General features: G+C 35.1%; 2 protein-coding genes across 4 annotated transcripts in view; both read right to left on the bottom strand.

The window, feature by feature from the left end:
• Positions 1 to 956: 956 nt before the first annotated feature.
• LOC135071510 (multiple inositol polyphosphate phosphatase 1-like) lies at positions 957 to 4,210 on the bottom strand. The gene is made up of 5 exons (XM_063965292.1): positions 4,008 to 4,210; positions 2,944 to 3,359; positions 2,601 to 2,699; positions 1,940 to 2,397; positions 957 to 1,584 (listed from the first exon to the last, which is right to left on the bottom strand). Exons 1-5 carry the CDS (start codon positions 4,180 to 4,182, stop codon positions 1,425 to 1,427), a joined length of 1,308 nt encoding a protein of 435 aa, XP_063821362.1. The 5' UTR covers positions 4,183 to 4,210; the 3' UTR covers positions 957 to 1,424.
• A 621-nt stretch (positions 4,211 to 4,831) lies between these two features.
• The window catches only part of LOC135071095 (glutamate receptor ionotropic, NMDA 3A-like), a 41,109-nt gene continuing 21,276 nt past the window's right edge, over positions 4,832 to 24,664 (bottom strand). For 2 of the 3 annotated variants that reach the window (XM_063964852.1, XM_063964853.1), the window contains exons 6-13: positions 16,586 to 17,813; positions 16,206 to 16,339; positions 15,058 to 15,208; positions 14,300 to 14,429; positions 11,490 to 11,656; positions 9,184 to 9,303; positions 8,978 to 9,048; positions 4,832 to 8,900 (exon numbers count right to left, since the gene is read on the bottom strand). In XM_063964852.1, the coding sequence (XP_063820922.1) occupies positions 8,219 to 8,900; positions 8,978 to 9,048; positions 9,184 to 9,303; positions 11,490 to 11,656; positions 14,300 to 14,429; positions 15,058 to 15,208; positions 16,206 to 16,339; positions 16,586 to 17,813 (2,683 nt within the window). In that variant the 3' untranslated portion in view covers positions 4,832 to 8,218. The remainder of the gene's footprint in view (positions 8,901 to 8,977; positions 9,049 to 9,183; positions 9,304 to 11,489; positions 11,657 to 14,299; positions 14,430 to 15,057; positions 15,209 to 16,205; positions 16,340 to 16,585; positions 17,814 to 24,664) is intronic. The other variant, XM_063964854.1, reaches the window with a different exon arrangement.

Below are 24,664 nucleotides of genomic sequence, written 5' to 3'. Positions count from 1 at the left end.
GTAGCACCTACTTGGCTTCGTCAAATCAAAACAGGATTTTGGAAGATCGGTAATTTATTTATTGACATAGTCTGTTAGGTCTTAATTTAAGCCTTGATTACAGACATACTCAATTTTTAACGACTACTATCAAGTCTCTGATTGTTTAGATTTCAATGTTTTTATATTGAATCTAAGCTTGGATTTGAATCCAGTTTTAAGTAGGTATACTTACCTAGTTTTAGAACACCAAAAATGTTTGCGAGAGCTACAAGATATTTCATTCCATAATGACTAATTGCTTGATGTATAGATAACGTGTTATTAAACTTATAGTGTGTCTCAGAGCAGGTAAAATTCCAATATTTCCAATAAAAAACAAAAGTTATACGAAAAAAGTCAAAGTCAAGGAATAAAATAAAATAAACAGTAGATAAAATGACATTAACAAAGTGAATAATTATAAGGCACATTAATTTGCACTCCAAAGGAAGAGGTCATTGAATTCCTTTTGTATCCGCCATGCGTATTGGGTGATGTATGAGAAATGTCTTTTTTGTTTATAAAACGCATCGTGGATTCGTGGCTAAGACAGTTTATCTTTAGTAACCTTAAGATTAAATTTTCCTTATTGGCCAACCTTAAATCATTGAAATAAGGTCAAAATGGTGTGAATTATACCTACCTATTGCCATTGCCTCAAAGTAAGTGTTATTGTTTTAATACTACAGTTATTCAATTTAATACTCATGTAATTTAGGCTTTAAATCCGAAACTAAGCCTATACCTATAATAGTAGTAGATAGGTATAGTTACTATCTAGTTTGCATCCCTCATTTATGTCATAACTCTAAAGTTTACTTTGTTTATAAATGAATCTTCTATGTTTACTACATAAGAGTTAAAAACATGCCAATTTATATTCTGTTCAAATAATATCAGTACAAATATATGAAAGTAGCCACAGCTTTTATATCGCAGAACTCTCGCTACCTGCGCGAGAATTTTATTATTCATCAATGTTACCAAGTTGGGACAATCCGTATTGTTCTGTGGAAGAGAGGATCTTTATCGGATTTGTTAACTTCTTTGTTCATTGTTGTTCTACACAAGAATCAGCCTTCTAAAACGTTAGAATAAACTCTTCAAAGTACTTTTGACTAAGCGATATGCTCAAAAGAAGTTTATTGCGAAAGCTACAGGTTTTATTTCTGAAGTGTTATTTAAATGAAGTAAATTTTGTGAGGGGGGAGGCCTTTGTCCAGCAGTGGACGTCATTTGGCTGAAACGAACGAACGAAATTTTGTGAACACGCGTAATTTTGTTTTCGTTTTTATTTTCTATTTCCAAATAATGGCACAAATGAACAAGCTTAATGAATCTCTTATTGATTGTACATTACATATTTATAAATATTTATAAGTATCTATTCTACTTTACAAACTTTAGTCGGTTTTACAAAAATCGAGTTTAGTGTCGCTGTATTCCTTCATTTTCTCCTCAAACTCTGTCCAGGGGCAAATAGCTTCGTTACAAATCGCCTTTATTGGCTCTTCGTTCAAATAGAACACAACGTTGTAGTCCGTTGCACCTTCTTTTTCACATCTGTGAAACGAAAAATTAAAACAGTTTTACAATGGTAGTTGGTTTTAGTACCTATCTATTTTAGGGATTATGCATTATGAAACATAATACGATCATACACCTAGCTCATTCTGTTTGGTATGATATTTTTTGTCTTAATTAGCACAACAATTTGCATTAATTGTACTTTAGAACATAAAAAACATTTTTAAGAATATTCTGGAGGATTAATAAACATATTACTCCTAAATCCTAATACATTATTATACTAAATATCAAAATTATTTTGGCTTAATTAATATAATATACTGCTAAACCTCATCCTAATTCAACATCTTAATAAAGATTTTAATAAACTCTTCAGAAAGTTACTCACTTGCTCAAAACTGCCATGATATTCGCCCCAAAGTTCGACAATTTACTGCTCCTCCATTTCCTATCTCGATTCCTTTTTGCACCAGTCAAAGGTTTCTCATCCTTGAATATTCCCAGAGCTGTAATCGTCATATCAACTGCAGTACCGCGGCTGAAATACGCTGTAATTTTCTTGCCTTTCGCTTCTTTAGCCTCTTGAAATCCCTTTAGGAGATCTGTTAAGGGGATATTCCCGAATATTTTGTTCATTGGAGTGCCGTACCCACTTCTGTAGTAGGTTTTCAGGTCTTCCAAGTACTCTAGTACTTGTAGGTCGTCCGAAGTAAAAATGGCACACCATGGGCTAGGTTTATTGTCGATTTCTGACCAAGTATACCGACATAAGTCGTATAATGCCGTCACATTGTCATCCGTTAACGCAACGTCTAAACCAGCTCGTCTCTGTATTCTATCCTTAGTCTGTAATTTGAAAAGGAATAATAAATTATGGATACCGTCCAAACCTAAATCAACACGATCTCCAGCTTCAAAATTTGTTTTATAGTTTCAGTCAGATTAGTTTCGTAGTTTCTGTGTAATCCAAAAGATATTTCAATGTATAGAATGGGAATGGTATTTATATTGAAGTAAAACTGAATGATGTAATACGTGAACTAACTTACCACCAAAAATTCCGAAGATTTTTGATATTTAACAACCTCCTCGTACGTTTTTGAATTAGATTTAACTTCTTTTTCGTACTTTTCACATGTTGTGTGTGACTGTAAATAAAGGTGATCACAATATGAAAAACAAGAACGGTAATTTCTCTTATGGACACTTTTTTCGTGCAATCGTTATTAGCCCATTTGTTATTCAGGATTAAGTTGTAGAATGTTAATAACTTTTACTCATTAAGTGGACATTACTTTCAGTAGAATGTGTTTTATAAATAAAATTGAGAGAATACAGCTAAAAGGGATAATGCATCAATAAATTACACAGCCAATAATTAAAAATACTTACAGCCATAACATAATCTTTTTCTTTATCCAGTTCGAGGCCCTTATTAACAATTCCTTCAATAAACGCTTTAGCACTGTCCTCTATTTTGTCAACACTTGTAGGTCGAAAAGAGTACTCCCCTTGCTCAAGATTACCCAATAAATTCGGAAACACTGCCCTCAACCTCCTCCCGAGGCCGACCATTTCTTGATAGCCCTCATCAGAAAGTTCATTAAGTCCTTTAAAAACTTTCTTATCTATAGGCCAGTTCTTTAAATTTTCAACGTCTTGGGCGCAGAGAGAACACGTCCCTTTAGCTTGGCTGTCTTGCAAATAATTTCTTATAATCACCGCACCCTCCATTTTTGCTGCGTAGTGATTATTGGGGTAACTTTTTCCATGTTTGTAGAGTCCCCAAATGCTTACTGCTTCACAGCCTGTAGAAATTAATTCTCATAGAAGATGGATATTTTTTTATTAACTGTACCGAAGTAATAGAGCAGATTTTCCTTATCTAATAATTTTAAATTTAGCTATAAATATTATATTAGAATTTGGCTTAATTGACATTTGATGATTATTTAATGAGCCATCTACTGTAGTTTCATTCCACTAAAAATAAAATAAAGTCATTCTTGTTTCTAGCTTCGCACGCGTAAAATTCAGTTGGTCACAGATCGTTATAAATGACCTACGTTATTCTAATATTTATATAGGTACTTATAATATTGTCGTTTCATCAAAATTCCTTCAGTATTTTTTGCGAATATCCATACATTCTCAGAACCTTTCACATATAGGTATAATATTAGTAGAATCAAGCAAATAATATTTTAATGTAAAGTCATTATTTAATTTTATTTACCTAACATCCAGTGGCTTACTAAAAAGCTGTTAAGATTACAAAATCCCTTACAATTTACGGAACATCGACTCATTAATCTTGTTAATTATTCGCAAGAATTATAATTAACTCTGCCCATGACCAAAAGTGGGTTGAAGCTTGAGTGTAACCACGATTTATGGTGTACTTGAACATACAAAAGGCTTAGTAAATATGCTGACAAAAGGGAAAATCAACTTACCTTTCACATTTATGACTGAGTCCCTTATATCGCCCCTCACTGAATTGTATGGTGTTTTGCCCGCAAAATATTTGTAGGGACAACCACTGTTCCAGAAACACACTGATGAATTCACTGAACTTGTGAAACATATAATGAAACAAGAGATTAATAAATTTAGTCTAAAATAAGCCATTTTTAACTAATTTGGTGCTAAGCTTCGACTGTCTGTAAAAGACTGAGTCGAAATTTTATCAGACATCGATAAATAATTCTCTCGGCATACCGGTTGTTAGGATTTACCCAAGGGCACTTTGGGGATTCCAGTTCGAATTAATTTAAACACAAAAGTCAACAATAACATCTTAAACGATTACTCGGAATTTCGACTTCTCTTATTTAGGATTAATGACTTGCAAGAATTTATTTGTTTGGTGTTGCAAGAATATTAGTCATCATAATACGAGTATTATACAGGGTGGAATTGAAATCGTTGGCTTTCGTTCCTTTTAAAGTAAGACTCTCGCCAAATATGAGACAAAAACAATGAGTTGAAATGGAAATAATTAAAACCCTGTAAAATCGTTACAACTTTTGGTAAGCGTACCTACACTAACTAATACTAATAAAGGTTCCACGTCAGGGCTACGGAACCCTAAAAATCATTCAATTAAACATTAAACTTAGGTATTTTTCTCGCGCGACGAATGATTGTTCACAAACTTTTGCATTTATCAACCGTGTGAAAAGTAATTATGATTTCATCTGTGAAAGCTTTTTTTGTTTTAGTTATTCCAAAAGTCCATAATGATGAATTAGGTGAAGTAATTGAATAAAACGAACGATTTGGCACAAATATTTATTTTTTTCAACTATCATCGCCGTGACTGTCATCAATACAGATCTAGATTTCAATTCCTTTTGTTATATGAATAAATTAATGTTTTAAGTAAAGTAACATATAACCACAATAAAGTAGAGGTTCAGCCATGTTTATTGACTAAGTAGGTAGTTTCCAAAACATAACAAGCAAAACACCTTCTAAATTCTTAAATGAAATGTAACATAATCATATTATTATGAAATCCTCAAACATGTATCACATTGAATAGGTACAGTCGCGAGCTTACATTTTAGGTACACTTAAGGTTTAATATCGGATAGCAAACGTAATACTGTGAAATGTAATAATTAGGTATTTAATTATAGCATGTACTCGTAATTTGATTACAATGTTTTTTTTTAATTGAGAGGACGCTTTGCATTGACGTTGCTACTCGTAGATTCAAAACGTTCAGATTTGAAGGAGAGCCTATTTTTCATTTCAATACATAAGAAAAACAGGAGTTTTCCCTAGTTTTCAAAAGAAACAATTTTTTTTAATAACTTATTTAGGTATTCATCAAACATGAGTGCTTTAGAACTTATTTAAAAATGGCTTTACATTAACTTTTAGGACTGTTATTTTTCTTATGACAGTTCACGAGATCATTAATACTTTTACTTCAATACCAATAAAGTCATTTGCATTATGTACAATAATTTACAGGTAAAATATCAAGTACATTTTTATTTCGTCACTAATTTTAAAATTGGCGTCTTTTTCATATCAATTATGATAAAAATAAGTAAATGCTAAAGTGTTACTAATGAGTTTATTAATATTTTAGTTAATAACTAGCTAGTAAATAATACATGGTATCTTTGATACCTATAGAGTAAAACCTCCTTATAAATCTGTCAAATATTAGTTTACAGTAATAAGTAAGCAATACACATTTTCATTTTAGAACTATCAATCCATACTAACAAGTGTAATGGGTAAAATGACATTCGTATATTCACCAGAATAACCTACGTCATAGCTTAGTTCTTCTAGTCATCAAAATACTGCAACTTAACATAGTAGATAAAATAATTATGACGAAATCAACACATTTCATCATACAAAAAAACACGATGAATTTGTTAAAAAAAAACAATAAAATGCGCATGTTGTGACATTCAACATTTGTCCGGACTTAAGCTACAGATAATGGCACGTAGTATTTATTGGTTGGTGGAAAGAATCTTTAATGCAACTGGTTGTGTTCATAGAGCAAAAAAAACATCAATGAACTAAGGCGAGGTCAAAAACATCTGGCAAAATTTACAAGTAGAAACTGGCATTTAAATATTAACATTATCTCTACTCCTAATGTTTAATACCTACTACTTATACAGCAATTTTATAATGTCTACCTATCATAGTATTGTTATACGACGACATTAGAGAGAGAAATGCATAAGACTTTAAATATCACTAGATGACTCACATCCAATCGAATTTTAATAAGTTATTATTACAACTTAAAGTTTGTAGTTTGGTCCAAAATTGGAAAAATGGGTCATGGAAAATAACTCAACTGGGTTCTAAGAACGTGAAGAAAGTGTAGTTACATGCATTGTAAATAAAATTTAATATGCATCATACATAGGTAAGTCAGAAGACAATAAAAAGGTAGGTAAGGGTTTTTTTTCTGTTGAATAAGTATAATATTATTTGTTTTGAAAACCATTTCAAAGTAAGAACTATCGCACCATTAGAACTCACGCTGCTTTTAACAATAAAATTATAGGCGACTCGTAGTATAAAATGTATAGGGAAAAATATTGCTTCTCTTTAATTTCTCGTTAAGTTACCTACTTAATTAGGGATTTTTCGAAGAATATAGATAGGATATGATAGAGAGAAAAAAATCTAAACTAAATCTACTAGGGTGCAAGGTCTAAGAAAGTGTTAGATGCTAGGTTATTCTATCTATTCAGATACGTTTGGCAGTATTTATCATTCTTTAACCGACTTTATATGCTTACGTTAATAATATCTTTAGTTACCGTTATACATAATTCAATTAAGAAAACAATTTTCTTGTGATGTTTTAATCCAACTGTAATAATCTCTTTAACGTTTTAATATGGTAGAGATTTTTTTCCGCTCGAGGTAGGTAATTTAATTTGAGATTATTTACTTGACTTCAATTTCCCGAATGCGCGAAACTAAAATTTTTAACTTTTGTTTTTGTTTTGATTATAATTCTGATAGATATTGTACCTACTCTAATGGCAAGATTAAGATCTAATTTTCTGGTATCTATAGCATTTGAAACTAATACTTTTGAGTAAAAAATTAAGAAAGACATGCATGCTCTACTAAAGTACGAAGGGATAGAAAGCGAAGGAAGAAAGAGCTAGAAGAATAAAAGAAATGCACCATTTTATAAGGATTAAACAGCGCCGTTTTATTTCAATTCCGTCGAAGCATGCTACTGCTCAGTTGTTGTGTCTTTTTATTTTATAAGCTAGCCATTAAATGTCAAATATCGTATTCGCTATCCAATTATACTGCATGCTGGATTCTACTGCACTGGTCCAATTATCTCGAGCGCGCTTTATTTTCATACACAATTTACTCAATGCAATGAATTTATAGGAACAACACCAATCCTTTTGTTTATTAAAGATTCACTGCTTCTTGTTCAATTTGCAGTAGTGAGAAGAAGAAATTAATACGTGTATACTAAGACAAGGAAGGAGGAAAAATAGTCCACATTTATTATAATATTGACCCACTAGGCGAGTCACCTGGGTAAAGAACAAATCAGCCCTAGGTGATAATAAATCATTTTCTGAAGGATCGTTCAACGAATGAGGCAAGGACTTAACATATAAATTCTAGAATCATCAAAATCATTAAAGTAGCTCATTACAATCAATGAAATATCTATCATCATCTACATAGACATAGATAGGATAAAGCACTTTATGTTGTGGTCAGCTATCTTAATATTTATACATACATACAATATACTCGTACTTTATGACGTCTACATTTTGTTAGTTGCTAATAATAAGATTAATTTGATTTCTGGACGTAAACATCTCCATATTGTATAGTACCTACATGTACCATTATTTAAATTGTTTGACGCGGATTCCGATTGATGAAGCAATTAAATATAAAATAAGGCAGCCGTTCAAATATGATAATAATATCAAGACACTAAAATGAACACCGATTGTCTATCTAACGCCTGAAAGACGTCCGCATCAAACAATGTAAAAAGGCACTAACTCAACCACTGCGCTTGATTCATCGATACTCCTTATCGTTCTCACGCCGTGCAGCGAAAATAGATCCTAAGTGAATCTACTGACCAATTTCTTCCCAAATATGTGGCAATAAGTCTCGTTCATCCGGGATCTTGTTTCGGATCTAAATTAGCCCGCCTCTCCTGCAACGCTGCCAGTAAAGCTTCCCGGACTTCCCTTTCGGAACTTCGCCATAATCTTATTAGTTCGTCTTCAGATAGCAGAGATAACTCCGACCGTCCGCCCGTCGGTGACACTCTAGGGTAGGGCGGTGCAGGTGGTACGTCTAAATCTTCGGACACAAGAATTTCCACGCTCGCTCGAGAAGTTGGGACGTCTGTACTGAGGTAATTGTCAGATCTATCAGATACGTCTTGGTAACTTCTTGTGGACGAGCCTTCAGCGCGACGAACCATGGGCGACGGTGTCCGGAGACGGGTGTTTATATCAGGAGGTGAACTGGTTAGACAATTGACATCTCTGCTGAGTCTTCTTCCGATGTTATGGCTAGTTCTTTCGTAGATATTCGAAATCGAATCTGAACCTAAAACCGAGTCTGTGCTAAATCTTCGTACGTTGAGTCCGGCAAGACTGCATCTTTTCCGTCGTCCCCTGGGCGAGCGCAGTTGTCTTGGTGACCGGCCTTGGCGCGGGGACCGCGAAGAGACGTCCGGCGATGTATATAGAAACTTTGATTCAGTCACCTCTTCTGTTACATCTGCAGATGTTTCAACTGGTTCTTGTTCTTTGATAGAACCTAACGAATGGTCCCGTTGTTGCACCCTGATAAGAATTTTACATGTTAGAAAACATAAATCGGCAAACCTATTATGTGCATTGCATATAATTTAATCACTCACCTTCGTATTGCTTGTATCATCTCGTATAATTGTGCTTTACTCTTTCTTCTTCTACGCTGTTCATGTTCCTTCTGAAACAAACGTGGATTCCTATCGTAATCTGCCAAAAACTTATTACTTCAATCATTTTACAATAACTCAAAAATGTTCATTTACAAGTTGGGAGCATACATTATTTATGGGAGTTAAATAGAACAGACAATTACCCTTTTGACACTTTTCTGGAACAGCGAAGTGAAATGTCCTTGTCGAATAGTGTTGACAAGCTCTCTAGCCGCGTGGTGTGGGGAGACTAGCTCCACACAATTTATGAATCTGTACAGTTTCTGAAACAAACATATTAAGATTATGTACGCGTGGAGAAAGCAGAATAAGTTACATACGAATATCATAACGGCACTGGAATTAATAGGGCGCGTATTTACGATGTCTGAAACTTTGTAATTGTTTAATAGTTTTGTTCTTCTTAATGCTTTTGGTTTGTAGTCACAATGCTGTGATAAATCTTTGACTGTTAAATATTTACATAATTCTATTACACAGTCACATTGAAAATAAAAGGAACAGTGAAGAGAAAACTTTCCTTTTGTTACAGAATTATTCAATAGAAATTAAACTCGTTAAAGTGAAGTTTTCAAAGTCTAAAAGTTAGTTTGAACGTTCCGAGCCGTACCTACACGAATTCAGTAAAGTAGATCGAGTAAATCGTAGTATAGCTGCTTTTACGCCTACGTTTGCAACCGCTAATAAATCTAATGAAGTACAGTCGACAGCAGATCAGACGGAACGATTTAATGAAATAACTAGTTTATATTGCACTTTGATGCAGGTTGATGCTCAACGACATTCGTTAAATTTTAGTCACTAGGTCGTAACAAGTGTTGTATTATCGAATAAGGCGCAATAAAATACGGCTTACTTTATATATTACCAGCTGTGTCCCGCGGTGTTACCCGCGGTAAATAGTAGCCTATGTGTTAATCCAGGGTGTCAGGTAACTCCATACTATATTTTATTAAAATCGCTGCAGCCGTCTAGACGTGAAGAAGTAACAAACATACACACTCACAAACTTTCGCCTTTATAATATTAGTGTGATGATTTATATTTATACAGATAGATAATAATAATGTCTGCTGGAGCGTATATTAATTTGAAAAATCCAAATACATAACTGTGAAAATTTAACATTCAAATCATAGTCCTTAAACTGAGAACCCAAGTTATAATTTTGTTTCACCTCATTGGCTGTTCTGGGAAACATTTGTTTGTGTACCTAGAGAATCCCATTTCATTACAAATAGAACATTATCTACGCGTGGAGGATATTAGTTTATAATTTCGAGGTACTAACAAATTTCAAACCAACGATTTACATAACACACCGTTTGTTTGACAATTCTATATTATTATGCGGAGCACGCATGTAGAACTAGTTACAGTGTAGTACATGTATTTTCTGTGTTACAATGAAAATACATAATTTAAATTGGCAATGAATCTGATAATGCGTTCATAAGTGTGCTGTTACAGCAAGAATCTCAGTAAAATTACAGCATAAAGAATCTTGATTTACCACAACTTCAGGGTTATTGCTTTAACGGCTGATGTTTATAAGCCTTTCTAAAAACGCCTTTAACCTGAGGTGAAAAATGGGCGTAAAATTTGAATATTCCATAAAGTCGAGCGTAATCACGTCACTCCGGTGTAAGCACCGGTATTAAAATGAGGCATTAAAGTATTTGAAGTCAAAGGCAATCGCTCGCCGCAACTTTGCCTACGGGCGTCCGGCACACTGAGGCACTTTGTTTGCCCTACTCAAGCGTGAGCCAAGACGGGGGGCGGATTATGTCAGCCAAGCCACAGTTCACTGCGGCTTTTAGAGCTGAGCGAGCACTTGTCTCTGGGCAACGCGTAATCTTTCTGAATTGCGTTTGTTCCGCTAGTTGTCATCTTTCATATTACACGTTCTATTTTCAGTTTCAGTTCAGTTTGTTTACAGTCCGTTACTAACTTTGATCAATGGCTGCGAGCTTAGTGTATGGGACGGTGCAGCTAATCCATATCATTTCAAATCAGTAAGCCATGAGGTCTTATGGTAATTTTATAGAATGTGATTTCAGATATCATGATTCATGAGTTAACACAACAAAATATTGCTGAAAAGATGATGAAGTATTTGTATGACTTTACTTGCAGTTTGCCAGTACATAAAACTAAGGCTGGGTTGCACCATCTTAATTTAGCTTTAACAAACGTCAAAAATCTGTCAAACTCCATACAAAAAGCACCAATTACCGATATAGTTACCGTTAAAGTTAGGTGGTGCAGCTTAGCGTAAGTATACCTACATTTGTGTTACAACATAGCAACTATTTTGGTAAAATCCACCACCACAAAAGATGGAACAGTATTATACTTGATACATCGAATAAGTCAGTAAAGTTAAGTGGATACCGTCAAATTCCGTCAACACCCCTAAAACACATAATCAATATAAAACACATCTTACCTGACTAAAAAACATAATATTGCGACTCCTCCATATCGTTCCTTTGGGCTGGTGACGTAGCACAGGCAGCGTGTATTTATAAAACAGGTGCTCTAGAATCAATATAAGGCAGCCAACAACCATTCCCACTCCCAGCAGTATGAAGACTCCAGCGACAGCCGCCACACCTTCAACGAAACATAAAATTAATTAAAATTTGCACGAGCTCTTAATTAAATTACTGAAAATGATAAGATCAAATTTATGATGTAACCCAGCAGAATGTAAGTCGTAAAACGCATTTTGGGATAATTCTAACAACATTAAACTTGAGACTGATTTACGTTTTTTGGTTTCTAATTTCAATTAGTACCAAATGTGTTAATTAGTATTAGTGGCTATTCTGTTTAAAATCCTTGTCAACACTTTGAAACTAATCTGCAACCTTAGTATTGAATTAACTAAATGCTAGGACATTTGGTGTGGAGACAATACTTGTATAATAATTTAATCATAGATGCGTAAGTCAATGTGACCGTACAACTACACATTACATAATTAAGTCTCTTGTGTTTAATTGTCATCCACTAATATTACCTATGCATGTACGAGTATGTAGCAAAATCTGATTTCAGACTATTGTATTCACGGACTGTGATAGTTGCCGTTATATTTGTGACTATAATAGTTCATATTCAAACACTAACTCTCCTTGACAAATTGCTAACAGAAATAAGCTTTTTGAGAAATATGGGTAGAGACATCCAAAAAAATATCAGCTAGGCTTTTATAATTCATCAACAAATGACAAACGACGTGATATTTATAGGAGAAAATAAATCTGGTATTTATGTCCGCAGTGTGTTATCGCATTACGCGATCTATCAAGAGAGCAATTTGCTGATGTCCAAACGAGCGGTTGTTAAATTGATTGATCACTCTCATGCCTAGCTAATGACAGGATTGATAAACAACATTCGAACTGTTTAGGCACTTGTTTAAGAGGCTAAAAAGTCATTAATGTAATTAGTGACTGTACAGCCTTAATAAGACTTTCCATAGAGAGCAAGGATGAGAGAGAGGTATTTTACACTATCTCTAAGCGGGTGGTAACTGAACTCTTGGTCTGCAACTATCTAACGCAATTTTTTTATGCGTAACAAGGCAGGTCATCATCATCATCATCATCATTTCAGCCATAGGACGTCCACTGCTGAACATAGGCCTCCCCCAATGCTTTCCATGTTGATCGATTGGTAGCGGCCTGCGTCCAGCGCTACAAGGGAGGTATTTGACCACAATCGCACCTGGTGTTACGTGAGAGGCAATGTAGGATGGTAGGTACATATCTGCCCTGTAAGTGCCTATTCTCTCTCGTCTTTAAAAGGCCCGGATTATAGTCTTCGGGAAATACATTAATTCATAAGTCATACGAGTATGTCATAAAGCATATCAAGTTACTGATATGTTTAAAATAACTGTCGTGTTTAAAATTCGTCATTATTCGTTCTGTATCATTTATTGATTGGATACCGTTTTAATAGATTTTTTTAAAATGCCATTCCTTCCAATTTATGTTTTGGAACAGACAAATTAAATAAAACAATCAATCATAATTACTTTCCAATAACCGGTAAGTCATTCTTAATTACAAGGATTCCATTAGTACCATTACCGTTTCTCCAACTGACTGAAATTTTACAGAACAGTCCATTTGTTGCGGAAACTTTGGCAATATTGGCAACAGATACGAAAAGTTGCGGCCGGCAATATTTACGTATTAGGCCGCGTCAACTTCGCTCCCGAGATTCGCTTTTACGGTAGCAGTTTGGTGTGATACTGTTTTTGTTGCTAGTGAATTGTTATTGGCTTCTATAAAGTCGACTGCTTGCAACACTATATTTTTATCTACTACTGTTGATATTTTATTTACCTGTTTTAAGCAAACTTTACAATTATTACTTTTTTGGATAAGTAAGACAATAATACCTCTTCATATCCTAAAACTCAATCTCGAAAGTCGTATCAAGTTTGTTATTTGTCTAGAAATCAAATGTCATACAATTCAAGACTACAAAAATAGACACACATTACTTTGTTGCATGAGGAAAAAGCGGTCAAAGTGAGGAAAAGGTACTACACGGTACTAAGTGCAGCGTCTTAGTATGCATGGTCACGCAAGAAACAAACAAATTTTCTTTTTGGTCTAAATAACAAACTATTTATATATGCTCTCATCATCATATACCTAGTCAAGATAGACGTAGTAAGATACACATGAATGTATAGTAGACGTTCATAACTCAAGAGGTATACCTAACTCCCAACGGGTTTGGAACCCATGACCGCTTTTGACCACGCGTGACCAGCAAAGCATAGCGACTGAATGGTAATTAATACTGTCCGAAACACCATCATTATTCAATATAATATAATATTATCAAAAAAAGAAATTATATGCTTCACACACATCCATTTTTTTCAACGATAAATCCAATGTTTAATCTTTAGGTCGACTGGTGGTAATACCTCTCCCCGCCGTGCGCCTCTGCGGGTTGGATTAAAAGGGGGTGGCGATAAATTCTAATGAAATTTCCGCCAGAGACGAGCCAAATCACTTACGAATACACATTAAATTAATAACCATCCTTATTACACTATTGCAAAACGTATCCAGGATTTAGTTTACACGTGCTGCTCGTAAATCTCAGATTTGCTGACATAAATCAGACTAAATTCTTTGAGTAGCTCATTTTCTCAGAATTACCTATCATAATTTTGTTTACAAAGCCGAAAGTTACAAGAACATGTTTAACAAGAAAAGTTCTTACCAAGAGGCTTCGGCTGGATTCCGTAATCAGGACTCAATTTGAAACAGGGCAGACCTCCGTACCACTTCTCAGTTAAAATATCCATATAGCCATTCGACGAATATTTCGCTATAACTGCCGAAACGCTGTCCTGCAAATAAAAAAAGAATTTCTAACGAATGTACACAAATGTTTTTTGCGCTGGGAGATAAGTGGACGTATTTGTAAATGTCACTCGTCCGAATCACGTTGAAAACAATGGCTCCACATCTGCGACCGTTTTGTCGTGTTCAGAAAGGCGTCAAAAAACGAAGCTCTGTGTCGCTGCGTCACGGGAAAACAAAACTTTTTATTATCCGTTGATTTATGTGGCTGGCTGACGACCGTGGTATTGAACACCGTCAAGATAAAATGACTTATAATCGGCAGAGTCTGGGCTACATGACACCCGACTATCGATCACAACATTAGGAGACTGGTGCGTCATCCATCAATCTTGCCTTACAAAGATCCGGAATCGTTCCCCCGCCGCGCCGCCCTTCCAGGGCTCTCCTTATGGAAATATATGTTACTTCGCAACGTTACTTAGACGCTGCTCTTAAAATGTCTGTTTTGCGCACGTCACCTGTGAGATATTTGTTGGTTTATCCATGCCGATGACAGCCGCCTGAATTAATCATCGGCTTAATTTAACTGGCACGGATGTTGTTTTCATTCTTTATGTGTGTTTATGTTTTTTATTTCAATGTAGCTTATTAAGTTTCAAAATTGATGTTTACCTTTAGTGGGAATCCTTTAGACATACCAATAGCGTACGTGTCTTCGGCAAGTGCGTGGTCTCCAACTCTCTGTAACTTGCACCCGTGGTCCGTGGCTCGGTAGTAGTCTAAAACTGGCGTGTCCGCTATCAGAAGATCCAATGTTCCATTCCTACAAAAGCAATCACTGAATAAATCTACAGCAACCCCCAAGTAGCTAATGCAATTTGTGGAAACCCTAAATAAAACGAGAAAATGTTAAATACATTGTGTCTAGACCAGACCATCGTCAACAGTTTAGCGAACATTCCTCCACATGAGATAACATTTTCATAATGCACAAAGATTATCATGTCAAAATGTTATGAGAGTAAAAAGAAACGCAATATTTACAAAGCAAACGTATAGCACGAGCCCTCGTAAACCCGAAGTGTTAACCCGTAAGCGGGTGGGACCCTGAAGCTGGGAGTGGAATATAAATATATACCACCACCACAATAAAAAGAACAATAAAAGCTTGCTCCTTGCAAGCAAATTTAAGCTGAATGGGACATTAAATAAGGCACACAATCATCTAACGGAATGGGAAGTGCAAACATTTCAATAATGCTTTTTGTAAAAAAATGTGCCAACACTTTGACTAGCGGTTTATTACTTAATGAGGATGAGTTTATTTTGAAAATAAACAAAGAAAGTGACCTTTTTAACGGAGACAGTATAAAAAGAAGCTAGTGAGGGTTAAATTAACTCCCTTAACTGCGTTTTTAAGCGTCATTTAACAGGAAACAATCAAGTAAATCATAAATAATTGACACTCAACGTGTATTTCGAGGGATTTCATCGAATTCGGTTTTTATTGACACTTTATCCGAGGTTGGCCCGCAAAAACGGATTATTTCCATTATAATCGAACGGGAAACGTGTTGGTAATTTGAGCCGGTTGGGACAGTTAATAATATTTCGGGCAACGGATGAAACTCGTTAAAATAATGTACCGATATTTTATGAACGTCAATCAATATTGATATGAAAGAATTCAATCACCAATTCACTTTTTAATTTAAATATTTCAATGGAAAGTTTAAACCGTTTTTATTTCTGTGCAGTGTGGTCTGAAAGTAATACAATTTTTCTCCAAGCATCATTCATTTTATATTAACTTCCCTTACCTAAGCCTCTGAATGCCCTCCTCAATGTCTTGGAGGGCGTAACGTCGCATCTGTTGAGCCAGCTGTGGATTATTCCTTTGGACATAATACTCCGACACCGACGACCTGGCGGTTCCCACTCTTAGAGAAAGCCACTAAAAGTATATTGGACATTTTAATTATAATGAAACAAAGAAGACATTTCTAGATAAGCTGGGAATGGTGGAGCTGTGAAATGAATTTGTTGTTTGGTTCTTTTTGATTTAGTTCTTGCTGTAAAATGTTTGAATTTCTACAAAAAGGTTCATTCGTCGTTCAATACTTTGGACAAATACAATTTATTAAATACATTTGTTACTTATTATACACATACATTTTAGAAAGATCATTAAGATACTTACATTACTTCTTCCTTGATAATCATCTACGGCGTTATGAAAAAACAGTCCTGCTATGAGAGCGGCAATATTGGCAGTATAACTTGCAACAAATATCACAGAAAATCCACCCCAAACGTTTATGAGGAACTTGTTAGGCCAGCTCTTTGGAGCCTTGAAGGCAACTAAATGGCCACACAATAGACCCCACATCACCCATAAAGCACTTGAAATACTAAAGTTCTTTGACCTCTGCCGTCCCCATGGATTCAAACCAAAAGGTGACAACCATTCGTATATCGCTACAGCAATAGCAGTCACATTTAGTGACGTAAAAACTGCAATCCATAATTCAGGGGAAAATGGCAAAAGAAAAGCTAGCAACGGGATATCAGGTCTTTGATTCGGTGCTGCTAATATGGATATTCCACTGAAAAAATATGGTTGGCTATAATCAATTACTTCGGCTCTTGCTGCAGACACACTAAGTGCCGCAAAAGACATATGGGCAGCTCCCGATACTAAATCTCCAATAATGCCGTTCCATTTCTCGAAATCTTCATCCGGGTCATCTTCATACACGTAATCCTCGTCTAAGCTTTTATAACCATTGCGATACTGCGAGCGATAGCTCTGTTGATTCAATAAATAATCATTAGCAACACTTCTGTACTCATTCAATTTATGAAATGGCCTAACAAGCTTTCTGGAGCCGTAAAGGCCGTCTTCTACTATGTATAAATGAAAATCAAATTCCAGTTCTTGTGCAATATTTTCGAGGAGATCCATAGCTAACCCATAGCAACAGTGTGTGGCCATTCGTGAAAAAACAGGTTTAGGTGTTGGAAAAAAGAAATCATCGGCTTCTTGATCGTTATCTCTGTCCAAGTCGTTGAAAGCAAGAGTGAGATTATCCCGGTCGGAGGTTCGAGGTCGATGGCATGGAAGCCCTCTGAGACATTGACCATCTTCATCCAGTTCTCCTTCCATTACAAAAGGTGGCGCTAGAGCTGTGACTATTCGAAATATGGTACGAGCGCCATCAGATTGGCCGTGAGCGACGAGACGTCCTCCAGGCCACACGATGGTATGCAATTTGACGCTGCGTCCTTGTATGCGTCCCACTTGCCTCCATGAGTTACCCCCGTCAAATCCTGGCACAAGGTTTAATAAAGCAAATGAAGCTGTTAATGCTTTTTCGGGTCTCTCAGTCCCCCCAGCTAGCGCGGCTGCAGCGGAAATTCTTGTTTCCCTGCAAACAATTAATGTTACTTTAGAAGATTCATTAACTCTAATTTTACGGTTCCGTCTGAAGCATTGGATTAAACATACAACGTTAATTCAGAGGATTAAAGTTGTAATCTCAAGCTTGCAGGAACGTAAAATTTCTAGACCTCTTTATCAAATTGCTGCGTAACTTTTCGACGTTTGTGTAACTTCGCTTTTACCGCGACGGAAGTGGGAACCGGCAGAAAACCGCTAAATCTTCCAGCTTAGTTCACTTACAGCACCCCAGGTGTATACTGACTGAATATTTCACTAGGTACTTTGAAGTATTTTGAATGGTGGAATGTGTAGGTGCTGCTCTGTCACAAACGTTATAAGTGCAAAATAAGTTACATTTAAATTGCAAATGGGAACGGTGTCACATCTGCCGTTAGTCGATTGCATTCTATAGAGGATTATTAGCTTTATTGCACTTGTGACTTAGTTGGCAGTGGTGGCGTTAGGTTCAGTGAATTTAATAAGTTCTCTCAGTTCACGGAAATCTTTTGTATCGACAGTGTCGCTATAAATCAAGTAAGTAGATTTGTATTCCACTTCATCCTCATTTTCCGCAATCCCAATAGAATAAAAAGATACAAATAGAATACGAAATTGTAAATGACTTCTACAATTTTGTTCTAGTTTTAATGTTACCGTATACAAATTTCATTAAATTATTAGTGGTAGGTACTTAATAGTCCTGAAAAAAAATTTTTGTCAATTCGAAAGTAACGGGTTCGAAAGTTAAAAAATTATGAATTCATTGCCCAAAGTGCATATTTAATATTATATTGTATGCAATGAATAACTTTAAATGATTGCTTAATCATAATTCAGTTAATTTCCATCACTGAATCGAACCATAAAATGACACAGCATTATTCCATCACAATAATCTCGAATGCTCGAGGGTGGTTTCCGCATTTTCAGTTACAAAGCCGGTTCGCGAAAATATCAAACCACAGAATGACGGGCCGTCACTGTCCGCTTGACAAATCGCTGGAGAGCTCCAAAAATTAGTAAACCGAATTATGAGAGGCTGTATAAAGAATAAAGATGTTGACTCTATGAATATTTTTAAACTCTCCCTCTCTTTTAATATCCATGTTTTTCAGGACGTCTTATGAAATATTGAGTTTGACTGCTCTATTATGTCTTTGAGACTGTCTTTTGAATTCTTATAAACTATTACCTACTTACGTATTTCAGGTTCTAAGAATATTTTAGCGATAGTGCGTGCATTGTAGTCAAATATAATTTCCTGTCGGGACACTTTGTAGATATTTTCGAAGCATGAACTATGAGATCGGGAAAACTGTAAACAATTTACAAGAGCAAAAATAGTATCCAAGCAAAAAGTATAATTCAGTTCAAAATAGTGTCCCCAATTTCTTTTTTACGCAACTCGTTTATCATTTTCCCAAAAATATCAGACCGCAGCTTAACGGTACGTCAGAGTCCGCTTGACAAATCGCTGGAGCGTACTTTATACAGCTATCCGATAATTATGCGGCCGGCCCCGGAAGGGAAGCAGGTGGAGTGTACGTGCGCCGGCCGATACCCACCTGTTATGTTGCTTTATTTAAAAATAGCATTGACCTGCGATTTTCCCTGCATGGATTTCGCTGTCAGAGAAAGACAGGATCAAAAGTAACTTAAATCGGGTTGAAAAACTGGGATCACAATTTCAATAGACAAAAGAGACTAATAAAGACATGTTAGTGACGCAGCCTGGTAGGTATAGACGAAGTTTCATCTAAATTGGTTCAGTGGTTTATGCGTAAAGGGTCCCCTTTCAAACAGAGTTACTTTCGCATTTATTAAATAAGTATAGAATTAGTACTATGATGAAATAATATAAAGTAAGGTTTAGTACACCCCAATACAGACTCTTCATCGTGCTCCTTAGGACTTGCGTCCAGCCTTGGGAAGCAAATAAATGATGATCCTCTAATCGTGTGTGGGACTCCAGCACTCAATTATTGCCTAAACTGTAAAATCTAATTCCATTGTCTGTAATTTTTATTATTGTTGATCAGCTTTAGAAATATCAAAAGATCAGAACCACTTTATTGTTTTGATTACACACATCAAATCTCTCATAGCAATTATTTCATTTAAAATCGTAGCACATAGAATGACTGTATGCTACTAAATAGCCCGTTCAATTTGAATGATGCATGAACAAACACAAACATTAATAAATAAACACGTTAAACACACTCTGTTTCATTTAACTCGTAGTTCGTAACAATCACAATGAGTATTGCCAATCAGACGGGTCGCTTGTTTTCCATTTTCGATTAAGGCTTTACCCCACTAGCCAATTTCTAGTCACTCTTGACCGTTTTCCATTTTCATGATTAGGGTAAGATTATAAGATAACAATGGATAGGTACAGTCAGCATCAAGTAGTTCGTGACGCCCAAAGTAGCCAATAAGTTTGCAACACGTCTTTGTTACAATTGGAATAAGGTTGTGTTGTCTTTTTGGCCACTTTGGGTGTCATGAACTATTTGAAGCTGACTGTACTAGGGTTTTTGTCATTGCTCTATTCAAAGATAACACTTAAACTGGAGCAATCGATTGGTACAGCTATTTTTAGGATTACTAAAATACGCGATAACGCAAGCATGTAAGCGAAATGTATAGTGCACCGTAATGCTACATATTTAACATTTTTATACCTACATTTTATAGATAAATTGTTTAATGAAAACAAAATATCCCTTTATAGAAAACTTTTCGAATAAAATTTGATTTGAGTGAGAAAAATATATTTTCTGTATACCTATGTGTATACAGTGTGAGTCACGTTAAAGTGTACATATGAAAATAGATGAAACTAGACCTATTTTTATCGACAAAAAAAGAGGTCAAAAATTTTTTTTATTTTTTTTTATTTTTTATAGAATTTTTATTCTTCCAATTACTTATTGTAAAGAAAACGTAATAACTTTTATACTAAGCGGTATATCCTGATAAAATAAAAACAGTAATAATTCTAAATAACAGGCAATACTAAAAAAATACATAAAATACACAAAAAAGGCCAACAAATAATAAAAAATGATACTTTTTGAAAAAAAATTGCTTAAAAATTCGTGTTTTTTTGGTTATTTGATAAATTTCTCCAAAAAATGCTCCTATAACCGGTAGTTTTTGTTACTTTGTATTATTCTCTATCGTATTACCTTCGTAAAACCAAAACTCGCAAGTCTCTATCCCTATCATAACGTTTGCAATGATCGTTTGAACTAAGCCTCTCCGGGCGCGCCATTCAACGCTTCGTTAACAACAAAACTGAAAAAGGCTCTAGATTTGTAATTTTGAAAAAGACAAGTTAGATTTCAAATAAAAACAAAAAATTTCGAAGTAAAATAAGCATTTTAGTTAAAATTAAAATTGTCTCTACCTGTAGCGGAGAATAATGTTGTGGCAGGCCTTTGTTCAAACGATCATAGCAAATGTTGTGATAGGGATAGAGACATGCGATTTTTGGTTTTACAAAGATAATACGATAGAGAATAATACAAAGTAATAAAAACCACCGGTTATAGGGGCATTTTTTGGAGAAATTTATCAAATAACCAAAAAAACACGAATTTTTAAGCAGATTTTTTTCAAAAAGTATTATTTTTTATTATTTGTTGGCCTTTTTTGTGTATTTTATGTATTTTTTTAGTATTTCCTGTTATTTAGAATTATTACTGTTTTTATTTTATCAGGATATACCGCTTAGTTTAAAAGTTATTACGTTTTCTTTACAATAAGTAATTGGAAGAAAAAAAATTCTATAAAAAATTAAAAAAAAAATTCAAAAATTTTTTGACCTCTTTTTTGTCGATAAAAACAAGTCTAGTTTCATCTATTTTCATATGTACACTTTAACGTGACTCACACTGTATATAGATTCCTGCTAATAAAGATTGTTCCTAACTTTCCATAGTTTGATTGTCTTACTAGACATACAAAAAGTGGTCAAGAAATCCTTGGAGAGGTGAACCAGTTTTATTCGTCGGCTTGACCCGATTGTCTTCAAAGACAAGTCCGTTTCAAAGGGTACATTAACCCTTACACGCTTATAACTATTCCAGACCATAAAATTATTTTTTCTTTAGCTATATCTACTTATTTTAGTCTAATTTAACATAAAAGTAGTACATAAAGTATAAGTGCTATGTATTTCAGTGTTTTTCAGTCGGGGACACATATGTCCCTATATGCGTCAAGGTATACATTGCCTCATATATTGAAAATAAAATACTTCAACGCTTTTATTGCAAAATAAATACAAATCACACTAAAAATTCACATCAAATTTAATCAATAAGCTTATTTTTAATATTTAGAATAAGAAATTTCAAATAGATAGCATCATAATATCTTACGTATTTTTATATTTGATCCTCATCTCATCATAGACCTCTTTCTTGAAGTTAGACCTACCTAACTAGACTATTTGTTTCAAGAACAACTTTGAGTGTAGAGTCTCCAGCTTATAGAGGAGTGCGTGTAACACGGATATTTGACATAATTTTTCGTCTTGTCCATGTTTATTTTGAATCCCATTTATTGAGAGCCTCTACTGAGACCATAGAGCGTGACTACAATCGTTGAATCTTACTTGGGGGACAGCATCCGAGAGGCTTCGCGACATCTTCTTATCCAAAATACTGCAGTGTCTGAAAGTCTCAGACCTTTGACTGAAAGTCTTTGACCAATGTGTGTTGGCTTGGCGTGATGACGCACGGAACGAAGACGTGTTCCTTACTACTACGGGCCTTATGAGAAGGCTCAAAGTCACCCAAAGGGTGATGAGGAAGTCCGCAGGAGACTCAAAGTAACAGACGTAGCCCGCATAATTACCAAACTTTCGCGGCAATGGGCAGGGGACATAGCTCGCAGAAGAGATGGCCGTTTGGGCAGAAAATTTCTCGAGTGGCGCCCACGGATAGGAAGACGCAGTGTGGCAGGCCTCATTTTCCTGTGCTGCTCATATACATTCATGTATATGAACAGCACAGGAACGATTGTTGTGGAAATCCTCAGGGAAGCCTCTGTCCAACAGTAGACACCCTTTCATCAAGGAGGAAACCATCCTCGTTGTCACTATTGTCAGTCATCATGACTTCTAAATTTGGTCTTTCTTGAGCGAAATTTCTTAAGTCGATTTGAAGACAAATTATTTACAAAAATACGTATGAATTATAAATAAAACATCAATATAAACATACAAATTATAATGAGGCAAACAATATCCTTAGTAAGAACCAAGTTGCCTTTGACGCACATAGGGACACCCGTGTCCCAATACAGATTTTTACATAATATTCATTATGCATACGAAGAAAATCGAAAATATGTAATAAAACGATAATTATACTTATTAGTGAATGTAAGTCGGAAGAAAAATAATGGCTAAAAAGCTGCTAAGTAATATTAAAATATTTTTTAATTTTGACGTCTAACGAATTTTTTTTTCACATTTTGTGCCAGTATTTTTTTACAAAAGGAATCGCGTTTTTTATTATTTATAGCGCATAAACATAAAAGATAATAATAAAATTAAAGAATATTAAACTACAAAGGGTTTAACTTAACTAGTATTACTGTAAATCGTAAAAATTAAGCGGGGACAAATGTGTCCCATATGCGTGAAAGGGTTAAGTCAGCTCCGGTCACTGCACGCGAGTATGAGCAATAAAACTCTGGCATCAAGGTTGTAACTCCCACACGAGTATTATGAGCAGTAATCACGCTTTTATTGAGGACCAATCCAGGATATTTTTGCCACCAGGGCTAGTGATTCTCGTGAAACAGAAACTAATATTATAAAGCTGAAAAGTTTGTTTCGTTGAACACGCTAATTCCAGAAACCCTGGCCCAATAACAAAATATTTTTGTGTTGGATGGCCCATTTAAGTAGGTTATTTATACCATCACGCTACGATCAATAGAAGCAGAGCATCAATAAAAATGTTGGAAAACGGGAAAATTAATCAAACTGTTTTCACGCGTACGAAGTCGCGGGTATAGCTGATTCTTCGTAGAATTGATTTCAAAAACTAAGTTATATGAGTGTTAAGTGTAGTGAACATTCAACAAGAAGATTCAAATCGTGTTAAAGCTTTCAGGACAAGAAACCCGATAAGACAGAGACTGGCTTAACTTAAAACTGTTTTCGGCAGGTACACATACTTCGAGACGAACTACGCCAACCATATGGGTGGAGATAAGGAAAAGTTTCACAAGTTTAATTTGCCAAGGACTTCGCGGTTTCGGTGTAAAGGAGTTACAAGAATTTCAGTTGTTTATTTTCCAGCGTGCATCCACTGCATAGTTTAGTTTAGAAACTAACGAGTAGCTTCAATTAAAGAAACTTTTAGAAACTCTAAAAGAGAGATTGATGCCCGTTTTCACTATTAATCCCTAATTTTTAAGCGACCCCTACGGTAACATATAACAGGAATTTTGTTTTCAAAGGGGTCACTTAAAAATTAGGGATTGATGGTGAAAATGGGCATGAGTCAAGGTTAAAAACAATCTATCTATCTATATTATTCAAATTAATATAACCTTAAAAAATGTTATTTTCAGTGGCTATTAAGGTTTAGTTACTGGAAGCAATAAAACCCTTTAGGGCTTATTTGCGTAGAGTCCAGTTTTAACGAGGACGCATTAGGCAAAATAAAAATCAAGGCACGTAATAAAAGAGATGATTGCGGACGCGAAGGCTTAATGGCAGCTAAACCGAGTGCGTAAAACTGTATTCACTGGCTGACCTATATAGCTGTCCTAATTTCTGAATGAACTAAAAAGGAACTATCTACGTCA

This window comes from Ostrinia nubilalis, chromosome 4 (assembly GCF_963855985.1).
Source record: "Ostrinia nubilalis chromosome 4, ilOstNubi1.1, whole genome shotgun sequence".
Taxonomy (NCBI): Eukaryota; Metazoa; Arthropoda; class Insecta; order Lepidoptera; family Crambidae; genus Ostrinia; species Ostrinia nubilalis.
This window is presented reverse-complemented; position numbering and strand designations above follow the sequence as displayed.